The 13,541-nt window shown below is 30.8% G+C and overlaps 1 protein-coding gene across 1 annotated transcript; it reads left to right on the forward strand.

Annotated features, from left to right (window-relative positions):
- Positions 1 to 10,907: 10,907 nt before the first annotated feature.
- On the forward strand, positions 10,908 to 13,051 carry LOC132295906 (uncharacterized; the record flags this gene model as incomplete). The annotated part of the gene is made up of 2 exons (XM_059794168.1): positions 10,908 to 11,498; positions 12,666 to 13,051. Coding segments are annotated over 2 exons (696 nt in total), but the record flags the coding sequence as incomplete, so codon positions are not given.
- Between the last annotated feature and the right edge of the window lie 490 nt (positions 13,052 to 13,541).

Here is a 13,541-nt window from a genome sequence, read left to right on the forward strand (position 1 = left end):
CCATAATGGTCTCACTTAAAAACATGATTCTGTCGGATTGGATGATAATCCTCCCACTACATTAATGTACTGATGCAGGAATCTGTGTACAAGATGATGCTGACGCATCAATAGAGAATTCATTTATTATTCTCAATCTCTATAATAAGTGTGTTCAAATGTGGTACATCTGATACTCATACCATATTCTCTAACATTATGCTACTAGGTATGTAATTCATAATATGATCCTCCTATAGATAAACAGTGAGTGTAAACAATCAACTTTTATCATTGAGATCATAAAATAATCCATCCTAGTGACTTAAGAGTAGCTATCAAATCTAGCATGCCTATGATTTGCTTCCAACTTACTTGTCCATATCAAACGCACATGTGCAAAACTACCCCATACGTGCATGTGATTCAAACTAAGATTTAGTCAAAAACACAGCTCAACGGTATCCTTGAGACAGACTAAGATGGAATGCAGTTCATAATGCGCATCGATGTCATTAACGCTAAACTCTTAAATGAAAGAGATAATGTGGCATAACTGATCATAGATCTAACCATGTTAAGTGGAATTCTGTTATTCCTATTTGACACCTAAATGCATTTAGCGGCAATTGCGGAAAACTGGTACATAATACCCTCATTGACCATATAGTCTTTGTACTATCCCAAGAAATACTCATATCCTCGATCAGATCGAAGTGTGTTGATAAGTTTACCTAATATGTGCTCCACATCAGTCTTAACCTTCTCAAAATATACCAAGAGTTTAAGACTTGTGTTGCATCAGATAAATTTATCCAAAACGTGAGTAATCTTGCTTGGATGTTCATAAGACCACACGTGTCAGTGTGTACCGACTCTAATTGTCCTTTATGTCTATTTCTTCTGGCTAATTAAGCCCTAAGAGTTATCTATCCTTCAAAACAGGGTTCACAAGTTTGGTTTAGGCTCCCCTGCCTCACTAGGTAATTAACCTTCATTGGGCAATCTTTGAATCTTATTTTGATTGATAACAACCCAAAAATAGACATTAAAAATACAATGAGTCAGGAATAACAATTTTTCTCTTAACATTCAATCTATAAGATGCAACATTAGTTTTTACATCCTGCAAATCTTAAGAGTTTGTGATTATAGTATATTAACCATCTTTCAATGCACCAGAAGCAATAGCATATCTATTCAATTTTATAAAACCAGTTTTACAAAATAACAACACAGTTTTTATAAACCACAAATGAAACAAAAATTAGATTGCGTCTAACTTCTGTGCATAAAGATAGTTCTCTAATACTAATATCCTCATACTCTCTAATTTCAGATGTAATACTCCCACTGACCTAACTACAACCTTGGCATCAGGTCAAAAGATAAATATATATCCATTACATCAAGGCTTCTGGATTCCTGAAATCCTTACGATGAATTGCAAACATGTTTAGTGGCTCCAGAATTTATCCATCAGGAATTAATAGATGCAACCACATAACATAGCTCAATGATTAAATATATATTTTCCTATGCCACGTCATTGCTTAGACAGTTCGTCCTATAGTGTTTTAGTTAATGGCAAAAGAAACAGTTTCATTCGCCCTCAACATATACTGCCTTATTCCCTTTAACCTTTTAGATACCTATGTTTTGTACTAGCCTAGTCCTATTATCATCCTTCTTCTTTGCTTTGCCCGTCCACTTGGGCCTAGAAGAAGATGGTATAGACTAGGTTAGATTGATAGGAACACCCAAACTCTTGATTATCCCTTCATCTGTTACCAATTCTATAAGAATATCAGCTAGTGTGAACTCAAACTGATTCCTTATTTAGTTCACTCTAACAGAGTCGAACAAGTTTGGTAACAAGGCAATAATCATGTCAACTTGAAACTTACCACCCAAGTCAACCCTATTGATCTCCAGCTAATTTTAAATAATAAACAATCATTTTCCAAAATTTGATTTCATACTGGAGTTCCTTAGGCTATCTTGATGCTATTCAAGTCTGATATAGTACTTTAGCATACTCTCTATCTAATCTCACCAAAACATCTTATTGACATTTAACATGATGCTTGAAGAAAATAAAATAATGTAAATGTTAGCTTTAGAGCGTATTCGAGGTAAACTCTAGAATATTGCACCAATTCATCTCATTTGTCTTATTTCACTTATTCAAAGTATTAATGTTCTCTTGGGTATCCTAAAGTAAAATGATTAGGTTTTAGGAGTAGTAAATACATTTGTACCACCACGTTGTGAATAAAATATCTAAATTCCTTTTCTAGTCATTATAAATGAAGTCCACATACATTGAAATTAGTAAGCAGATAAAATCGATTAGACATAATTAGTCTGAATATAAATGCATTCATACAATATGCAAGGTGAATTATTAATACTGTCATGCATATTTAAAATTAAAATGAGTTTGTTTACCACATAATATAATAAATCTCAATCGAACAAGAGATCATTATCATTATTGGTGAACAATCCCTTTTAATTAATGTGGGTCCCTCAACTCTGTAGCATAATAAATCAACCAATCAATATGTCAATAACTTATCCTGTTGGAGGAGTTCATTATTACTATTGTAGAGATTCATTTGCTATTAGGTGAGCACTTCCATTAAAATAATATGTGGGTCCCTTAACCACTGCATGAAAAATCGGATAACCAATACACCAATAACTTATTCGGTTGGCGAAGTTCATTATTGTTATTAGCGGGCAAATCCCATCATCTCCATATTTCTTAAGACAATGTCTTGTCTATCTATATGAAATGATTCCCGATTATGTTTAGCCTTTCTAAAATCACCTAGTGTAGACCACTCCGTTGGGGAGCTAACACTATTGATTTTAGATTGAGTGTATAACGTTATTAAAGCTCTAACGAAAAATAAAATATTAAATATGTTGTCATTATAATCTAGACTCTTTAAATCATGCGTAGGGCCTTATTTTTAAAGATTTAATTACAATGAACATTTAATATTTTTATTTTCATGAGACAACCATTCTTGTAATATTAAGACTCTTCAAATCATGCGTAGGGCCTTATTTTTGAAGATCTAATTACAATGGTATTAATAACGAAGGCCATGGGGCAATGTATAAAAATCCCCGCTCCCACTCAATTTTTTTAATCATTCATAATTAGGGTTTTCATTTAATTCAAATACATGATATGATGCATGCTAAACGTCTTGATTTTAATCCAATTAAATTTAGAAAATATTTGGACGTTAAATGATTCACTAATATTTAATTTGAAGCACACTTTAAAAATAATTTACAAAAATAATTTTTCGTTTCCCAATAAGTGCTCTCAAATTAATTAGTAATCAAATCCAATTAATTTTCATAATTTAATTAATATAAATCAAGTCATTTAATTAAATATCATGGATCCAATGCATGAATAATAATAATAAACAATTAATTATTTCATGCATCAGTTAAATAAATAAATAACAGACAGAAGCAATTTAAATGGCCAATGGATTTAGCTTTTAACATTTATATACTCTAAGTAATGCGCGAGGGTCTATCATTACCCGCGTCACATGGGATTATTTCCCATCAATCCCTCTTGATCTCCGGCCAAAACCTTGCCGCCGACAACTCTCTGGTCGCTGGAAAATCGCCGAAAAATTCCAAAAATTAAATTAGGCCTTAAAAAATTCTAGAAAATTTCTGGAAAATTTCTAAAAAATCCCAGAAAATTCCTGAAGCCTAATTTAACCCTCTTGGACCTTCTTGAAGCTTCATAGCATCCTTTGACGAAGATTACATGGCTTTAAAAATATTTACAATTTGAAATACAATGGAAAAAATTAAATTACTTCATTGAACTTTCAAACGGCTAAATCAAAGCCTTAATTACATTCATCCAAAGATAAAATTACATTCAATATTCCTATAAGCTTCATTCATGGCCCAAAACACATATCATCATCCATTCACAATTATACATACATCATCATGTATCAATATATATCAATATATTAATTCATACATCAACATACATCAATAAATAAATATATGCATATCAAAATTGGATCGAAGAATGATGAATTTTCATAAAATCATGATCTCTAGTAATGAATCAAACCATGCTCTGATACCACTGTTAGGAAACGTGCTAGTTTTAAAAACTTTTCGAGGGATTTAAATTCATAAATCTTGATTCATTACATAGAGACAAGTTTTATACAAAAATAAAACATGATGTATCATTCAATTAAAAGATTGAATACTTACATCAAGGTTTGAGTAAACCTTAGATTTCTCCTCTAAAGTGAATGTTCTCACTTATTGTAGATTCCTTAGCAAGATGCATTCTTCTTGGATCTCCATCTTCTTTGTAATTGTTTTGCCTTTAGGAATCACTCATATGCCTCCATGAATGACCTTGGAAAACTAGGCTTGTGGGAGCCTCCATTAGATGAGAACATAAATCCTAATTTTCTAGAGAGAGAAAATATATTCCTTTTTCTTTCTACTAAAAATCACACCTAAAATATACATAGACTATGTATATTTATAGGCAACATAAAGGTAAAGAAAAGGAAACAACTAATCCTTCTCAATCTCTAATTCACATGTCTCAAATCTAATATGATTCCAATATCAAGTTGGGCTATGAGTGAGAATCCATTGGGCCTATTATTTTATTGGCTACAATGAATTAATAATTGGCCCGGTCCATGGACCCAATTCAATTAATTCATAAATTAATTTCTACTCCACTAAAAGAAATTAATTGAACTCCAATTAAATAATAAATAACCTCTAAGTCAATATTGCACTTTGACCCCTCTATGCATAATTAGTTATCGGATAAATAAAGCCATCAATTCGACTACTTAATTAATATATTTATTTTGGTACCTTTGATTATTTCTGGCTCGATCACAATAAAACATTTGTTTCACAAAAATAATAATTTAAATAAATAAATATATAATAAATCATTTTGTCTAAAAATACACGAAGGCCTTCGAATTTACTTTGTGATCAACCATAATCAATACAAAATAAATACAAGTAGCAATGATGCAAGTATTGAAAATATAACCCTCTAACTATTAATTACATAACTACCCAAAGTGTCGGTCTAAGGATCCCGATGAATCCGCCGAACAAATCAAAGTAATTATTAATTAATAAAAGAGTCTATAATTTTCTCATACTTAAGAGTCAAATGTCATGACGGTGATAGGGAGTAATTGCATACGACGGCTCTCGTAATATATCTCAACCTAACGCGGATCTAGTTCAAATCTTAATTAATTATGAGTCCATCAATAATTACCGACTATGAACCATTTATGATTACTATTTATATATCATGCATTGATTGCTATCACAAACATATATATAAATATCTCTTGTAATCAAATGGACACTATCAATTCTATAATGAATCGAAATATAATACATTGAATTCACCAATTGTATAAAACATAAATATTTCATAAACGTCAGGAACATATGTCACTTTAATCCAAACAGGAATTTGCTATGCCAGGGCATATAAATCCCAACAGTATCCCCCTTCAGAGGAAGATACAAACCAGATGGGGTATGATGAGCTTGCTTAGTAAGCAAAGGATGATCGATTGGATTATAGAATAGAAAGAGAAATTGGAAATTAGAAAGTCAAAAGACTTTTCATTTCCTCTTTTATGTTTCTCGGTGGTAATCTCTATTTCCAATAAAAATTTTACTTTTGGGAGAGAGACTGAAAACTGACAAAATGAGGAAGAGGTGGGGAAGATGTTGTAACGAGAACATCAGAGAAAGAGATTGGGGAAGAGAAAGGAATAAGATCAAAATCTTATCATATTTCGTCCCTGGGCCTTACAAGCGGAGTTGCAATGAGAATGTAATCTGGAAATTTTTTTTATATAATCTAATATTCAATATTGTTGATTTTAATTAATTAATTGTCATGTTATTTTGAAATCTGCTTTTTATTTGCAATCAGGTTTTTAGCATCCTGCAGGATCTGTTTCTATGCTAATACATACATACATATATATATATATATATATATATATATGTACACATGCATATATCGATGTGTGTGGATATTCAATTGACACAAAGATACCTAGAGGCTATACCCATATTTGAAGGAACTCAATGGTTATTGGTTGCCTAATTTGATGTGGATAGTCATTTTTGCATTTGTGAGAGAATAATTTAAATGGTGCAACTCCACAGTGGTTTCACCTCATCCAATGATGAATGTGTTTTCGAAGTGTGTGATTTATTTAAACGATTGCAGTATTAATTTAGAGTGAGTACTAAATTAAATTGTTTCAATGGAGCTAGACTGCTAGTGGATTAAGGTGAAAGTCACCTACATTAATATAAATTGCAGGATGAGCACCCGCATGAATAGACTATATATATATTGGACTTGTTTCACTGACAGCCCAATAGGTATTTTTCGTCCGTACCACTTAGACGTATAAAGCCCATGTGAAGGACCAGATAGCTAAACCTATCCTAGAAGTAGAGAAGAGAGGGAGAAACATTGCAGATAATTAAGGGCCAGTCTCATATGCATTCTGTTTTTTGTGTTTTTATATTGATCAAGTAGTGTAGTAGTGAAAAGTTAAAAAATAAATAAAAAAATATTTTTGGTAAAAATTCTTTTTTTGGGCAGTGTCAAAATGTTTTGTGAATATTACGTTGTTCATGGTAGTCAATTGAAACACCAATTTAGTATTTTTATATGTTTCCGCATTGTAGCACTGAACAATAATTTAAAAAAAAAAAAAAATACTCGTAATTCATATTTTTTAATTAACTATTATATTTTTTCAAACTTGAAACAATTTTTTACTAATTATGTTTTCATGTTTTTGCTTCCAAAATTTTACAACAAACATAAATTACCAAACATACTTCCGATTACTATTCAAAATACTTTAAAGTAAAATACTTATTTTATTTTGCGTTAAAACATGCATAACGTCTAAAACGAAATGCGTACCAATCAAGCCCTAAACCTATCATAAAGAAGGTTTTTGGCGTTACAAAGTTCATCCCTGTTTTTTTAGTTCATATCCTCTACACTTTTGTCTGGTAGCATTGTTGTTGTGATTATCCAAGGGTTTTATTTCCTTGATGAACAACAATATATACTTTGAAAAAAAATTAAAAAAAAAAAAAAAAAAAGAACAACAATATATACTTGAGCAATGCTGAATGATCCAAACAACTCATTGTTTTACATACTGGACATGCACAAAGCAGGTCACTTTCCAGCAATAAAGTAAATCTGGAATACGAATTTGCATTCACAAGGAACAACCCAATCACGGCGGACAACACAATACTTACATTGTACAAATAATTGCTATTTTCATTGATACCATTTCTATAGTTTGGTCAGACTTTCAGAGCAGCATGGTACGTTATAGTAAATAAATATATATTTTTTCATTTCTTTTCCATGTTTTAACTTATTATTTTTCTTTTTTTGGACCAAGCAAAGCCTAGTGCTCTGTGATCAACCCAACTAAGACCATCTTCAATGGCATCTTTAAAATTTGTGTCTCCAAATTTGTCATGTCACCTTTTTTTAATACTTCTGCGTTTTCAAAAGCCACATCAGCGTTTTGTACTTTCTAAATTTTAGGTATTGCAAGTGTTTCAATTGTGCGTTTTTGCTTTTCAAAAATTAAAATGTTTTAATATTTTTAATAAATTATTATTACTTTTCCCCAACTTCTATAACGGTTATATCATAGAAAAACTATTAAACATTACAATATGTTTATTATGGATTAGAAAAATTGAAAAATACAATACTATATGATTTTTTTTATATATATAAAAAATAAACAATACAATACCATTATCAAAATCAACTAGGAAGAAATAACAATCATATGATACTTTTTTCCTTTTTTAAAGAACAATCAAATGGCACAATCATATACAATATATATATTTTTCTATTTATAAAGTACTCCTTTCTTTTCTTTCTTTTTTTTTTTTTTTACTTTTTTTGCCCAAAAAGGCTTTTAAACAGTGCCTCGGCTCTTTTGTTCAATTATGTTGAGGGAAAAAAAAAGAAAAAATAAAGAAGGAAAAAAAAAAAAACCCAAAAAACAGGTTACTGAAAATGGAATAAAGGTTGGGTTTGAGAGTAAAGAGAAACAAGAGTGGTGAAGGAGGGTAGGGGTCGGCGGTGCGCTTGGGTTTTTAATTGTGTTTTCTTTTCTTATCTTTCCTTTGCTTTGCTTTTTATCTAAATAAAATTGAGTAAGCAGTTTAAAGTAAAAATAGTCAATGCCAATTAAGAGTTATAATTTCTCTTTCTTTAACTATCCTAAGTTTAAATTTATTAATCTAAATTATTAATTATTAAATTACGTATTTATTTTTAAGTTGTAAATAAACATTATTTTAAACTATTGATTTGATTTGAATATTTAATTAAAATGTAATTAATATAAAAAATAAATATAAATTACATATTTATAAATATTTAACATGTGAATTTAAAATTTTAATTAAATATTGATTTTCAAGATAATTAAGTTTTGTAAAATCTTAAAAAATAAATTCATAATTGATTTATAAAATTAATTGAATGTGTTTGGTAAATAAAATTTTAATGTGAGAGGGAGGGGGAGGGGCATTTTCGTCCATTAAAACTTGTTATTTGATAATACTATAAGGGTAATAACGTCTTTTTACTTGGTTATGAGCATTTTGGTCACTATAACCATTTATTTCTGACAAAAAGTATTATATTTTGAAAGAGTGGAGGTGTTTGCAAATTTCGGTAAACCTCAGGGATACGGTGTAAAAAATATTACAAATCTTATGTTTATTTGTAATTATGTCAAATTTTAAGGAGGTTATTGTAGTTCACCTAATATATAATTAGCAGATTTTTTTTTTTTTTTTTTTTAAGGGTAAAGTTTAAAATGTGTAAAAAGCAATCCGGTTTTCTATAAATTGCTTATAAATTCATATATTTTGAAATCTTATAGCAAATTACTCCCATCAATTTTGACCAATATTTTGTTTTTAATAATAATCCTAAAATATACGGAATTTTAGGTGTTTTTTTTAAAATAAAAGATAAAATAATAAAAAAAATTTAAAAATCAAAAAGTAGAATAAATAATAAAAAAAATAATGTTTTGGGGTTTTACAATTTTTTTTAAAAAATGCCCTTATTTTTTTAATATAATTTTATTTATTTTTTTATATATATATTTTTGTGTTAAGGTTATTTTAGAGATTTTAGTCTTCAAATTGGAGAATTATTCTTATTTTTTCAATTTTAAAAATATAGGATTTTTATTTATTTTTATATATTTTTTTTGTAGAATAAGCAGCACATTTTGTATTTTGCAGAATATTTCTACACATTATTAATTACCCATTAGTATTTTTTTTCATTAATTGACCACAAAAAGATTAATTAATACTTAGTATTATTTTTTCTTTCTTTTCTCGTCTCGTATAAGATAGGAAAAGTAAACGATTAGTTTCCACTCTCTTTCCAACACCCAATCATCTTCTGCTACTTTTACTTTATGCAAATGCTTTCCCTTTTAAAACCCATTTATAAAATCATCCAAAGTTCACTTCTTCTATAAGCGTCAACAACCCACAAATTAGTGATCAGATATTTGAAGCTGTTTATGGTCCTGATTTGCCAGTTCAGGTACCATATATCTCTTCCATTCTTCAGTGTTAAAATTTATTTGTTCACGACATTACTTCTTTGAACTTCTTCATCTTCGATCCTCATGTATTATATATTTTGAAATTTTTATTGAGGTAGAGGTAGTGTAATTAGGTTCCGTTTGACATGCGTTTAATTTTTATTATTTTTGTTTTTGGACTGCCACAGTGTTGATTTTGGCAACAAAAGCATGTTTGATGCGACCTTATTTTATTTTATACGCAGTGTCCCAAAACCAAAACACTAAGACGTTATATTTTTTCTTATTTTGACAACTGTTCATGGCATAAAACGATATTTTGCATGTTTCTTGTTTTCGACATTTCCACAACAAAACATTGTTCCCAAAAGTGTTTCCAATTTTTTTTCCAAAACACTCCTACAACAAAAATACTATTTCTATTTTAGTTAGAAACAAAATGCCTAAAACAAAACCAATACTTAAAGGTTTTTTTTTTTTTTTTTCACATGACTGTAAAATATTTTTTTTATTTTTATTTTTTCTGTGTTTGGTAAAAGTGTAAGTCTGATGGACTCCATCGGGCCAAACGTGTAAAAATAATTTATCCAAAATTAATGAAAAGTTATTTTTGTTATATTTTTAAAAAAAAATTTCAAGATATATTACAATAACCAAACACCAATTTATATATTGTGAAAAATATTTTACATCCGGTAGATGGGAAGTGTGGTGTCCAAATTTTTTGGGAAGTATTTTGGTGTAGGAAAAGAGGATATTAATTCTATATATAGACATTTTGCGTCTTCTTTTTCCTGATATTTTTGTCAGGTTACTTTGAAAATTAAGGATCTTATATCGACATAGGTAAGGATATGTTTTGTGTTTATTATATATCGAACTTCTGTATTTGACAAAAGAACACATCTGATTTGTTCCACTAAACACCAATCTATTAGTTTCTATAACATATGGTTCATTCATCATAGAAATTCAATTGCTAGCTACAGTTTAGTCCTCGCTCATATAGAAATTAATATGCAGATTGGTGACCCACCATATAAATAAATTCCAACTTTTTATGAAACATCTAACATATATGCTATATGATGATTGATGCAGAATATTAGCTCAATTTTGCCAATATATATCTGTGGCTGTCTATATGATGACGACTGACGCTTCACAAAGTATTAGCCTGAAGGTGCTGGTTGAGAAAGATAAAATCGAGTTGTTTTTGTTGAGTCCGATAAGGATTTTGTTGATGTTATCTTCAGCTTCTTGACCATGCCTATTGGAAACATTGTCAGACTTGCCCGTGAACACTCAGTGGAAGAAAACTTTGGTTGTTTGAACAACTTATATCAAAGTGTTGAGAATCTTGACGAGGATCATCAACAAAGCGTGAAGTGCAAGGACATGCTGCTTCGCCCTCGAAGTGCAGCTGAAATTTACTGCAAGAACCTTAAGCTGAATTTTGTTGACACAAAAGATATCTATGTCTGCTGTGTTAAGCACACTGATATTTATCCTCCGAGCATCTATACTATTGCAAACTATACCTGTTTTGGTCCTTACTACAATGCTTGTTGCTGTTGTGGATCAACCATGACTACCTTACATAAACTAGGCAACCAACCCTCTGTACCTCGAGGAGGAGGGGTGTTTGTGAAACCTAAAGCAAGGTTTATGATATCTGACGACTTTCAAGTAAAGCCCATCTCCACTATGACGTGTGTAGCCCTTCTTAGTAAGTTTGAAGCTGCAGAAAGAAGCACAAGAGAAGAAAGGATTATAAACATTGGAATGGAGAAGGTAATACACAAGTTTACTAGTTTTACTTTTATTTTATTTTTTTACACAAGTTAACTAGTTTTACTTTTATTTTATTTTTTTTCCAAGAACAAAATGAATAGTCACCATCTCTCTCAGTTTATAAAATTGATCAGTTGTTCATTAACAACAAAGGCACCATTCTCTGAGGTCATCTTGGAATCGGCTATGGACAAAAACAGTTTTGCATTTGCCGCGAAAAATGTGGTCCAAGAAGCACTATTCAACCCGAAAGAGCCATGGATGCAACGGAAAAGGAAACAAAGATTATTTTGAAGCTTATCTTCAACAAATCTAATAACAAGGCATTGTATGTAGAAGCCAAAGAGGATTTTATTAATCTTATTGGCAGTTTCCTCACATATCCACTTGGTTTTATGTTTGAAAAATTGCCTTGTTTGTCCTTGAGGGGATGTTTGGGTAGTCTATACAAAAGCATCCAAGATTTGGATGTCTTGGAATTCTTAAAATCTGAGGAGATGAAGTCAATTTTGGTCAATCCAAAGTTGCCCCGAGGACTTGCTTTGTATAAGCAGCTCATCCCCATCGAGGAAGCTTCATATCCATTTTACTCTACTGCATCTTCCTTTTTCAATTCTCTTCCATTGTAGGTCAGACCCCTCCAATAGAAGCAATAACTGGCAATGGTTTCTTTAGCGGACCTTCAATGTTCATGGTGACAGACGATTTGACCATAACACCTTTATCTCTAATGTCTGTTGTGTGTTTTATTGACAAATTTAATATTTCTCTCGGTGACATTTTAGAGCAAAAAGTGACCATGGGTGAGGTGGAGGTAAATTAACATTAAACTTTGAGTATAATTTTGGCTTACATTCTTTTGACTTGCACTACTATATTATATTATCATGTGGCCTGAAACTGACAATTCATTATATTTGTGAAGACACGAGGAGAACTTTTATTTACGTTGTTGTTCCATAGAACTTAAATTGTTTGGAACAAATGGTTGCCTAACATGGACTATAATTTTGTTTTCAAAAGCTCTTGGTTGATCACTCTGTCAATGCCAGAAGGGATCACATTAGAATTTGTGTTGAGTATGCTTTGGTTATCAGTTTTGCTTTACAGTAGTAGTTACATTTCCTAGTTGCTAATGATCCATTCAGTTGTGGATTTGTTTTTCAGGCTTTGCATCTATTGGAGGCTGCTTTGGTGTCGAAAACTACTCTGAGTGACGTTTTTTTACCTAAAGAATCAAAACGGAAACTCTATGATGATTCAAAAAATTGATGCATGAATGAAGAAGAAACTCTGAAAATTGAGCAACGATTGAAGAGGTGTCAAACTGTTCCTTTTGTGGCATTTATGTCAATTGCTTCTTTTATATTTTAGCTTTCGAATGCGCAATCTACTATAGACTCAAGTATCAATTGTAATCAAGTTGTTTCAGCTGTGTTTTGTTCTCAAAGTTTTTGACTTGTGCCTTGTGGTAGTCATGAGTGTGGTGTAAGCATGGCGTTATTGAGAAAAATTCTGGTTATATATGATGCCTTAATTGCCATATTCCTATTCTCTGCCAGTCTGCCTTCCCTTGAAATCTATATGTTTAATTTTTTTCTGTTTTAATGTTTCTATCCAGAATCATGTTTCAATACCGAGTCTTTTTCTCATTTTCTGCGAGACTACCGGATCTTATTTTTTAATATTCGACTGAGGACCTCACAGGGAGAGATAGAAGAGAGAGATTCTGATTTTTCATACTTCATATTTGTGACTGTTTGGTTCTCAAGAACACTGAAGGAATTTAAGCATGGAAGGAAAAAGACCAATGGGTACTTCTGTAATTTTGAACGTCCTTTTTTTAGCAGACGCTGTTGCATCGTTTGCGCATTTTACAAACTCAGGGGATTAGTTTTTTGAAAAATGGGGGGGTTGGTTTTGGCAACGAAAAGCCCTACCGCCATTACTTCAATTGTTAAAATCTACCATTAATCAATAAATTAATATTAAAATGTGTGCGTTTGGCCTAAACTCAATGTATGGTTAATTTCGTCCAAATGG

The sequence above is a fragment of the Cornus florida genome, unplaced genomic scaffold, assembly GCF_030987335.1.
Source record: "Cornus florida cultivar Cherokee Brave unplaced genomic scaffold, ASM3098733v1 CherokeeBrave_3.0.0_Hap2_Chr02, whole genome shotgun sequence".
Classification (NCBI taxonomy): domain Eukaryota; kingdom Viridiplantae; phylum Streptophyta; class Magnoliopsida; order Cornales; family Cornaceae; genus Cornus; species Cornus florida.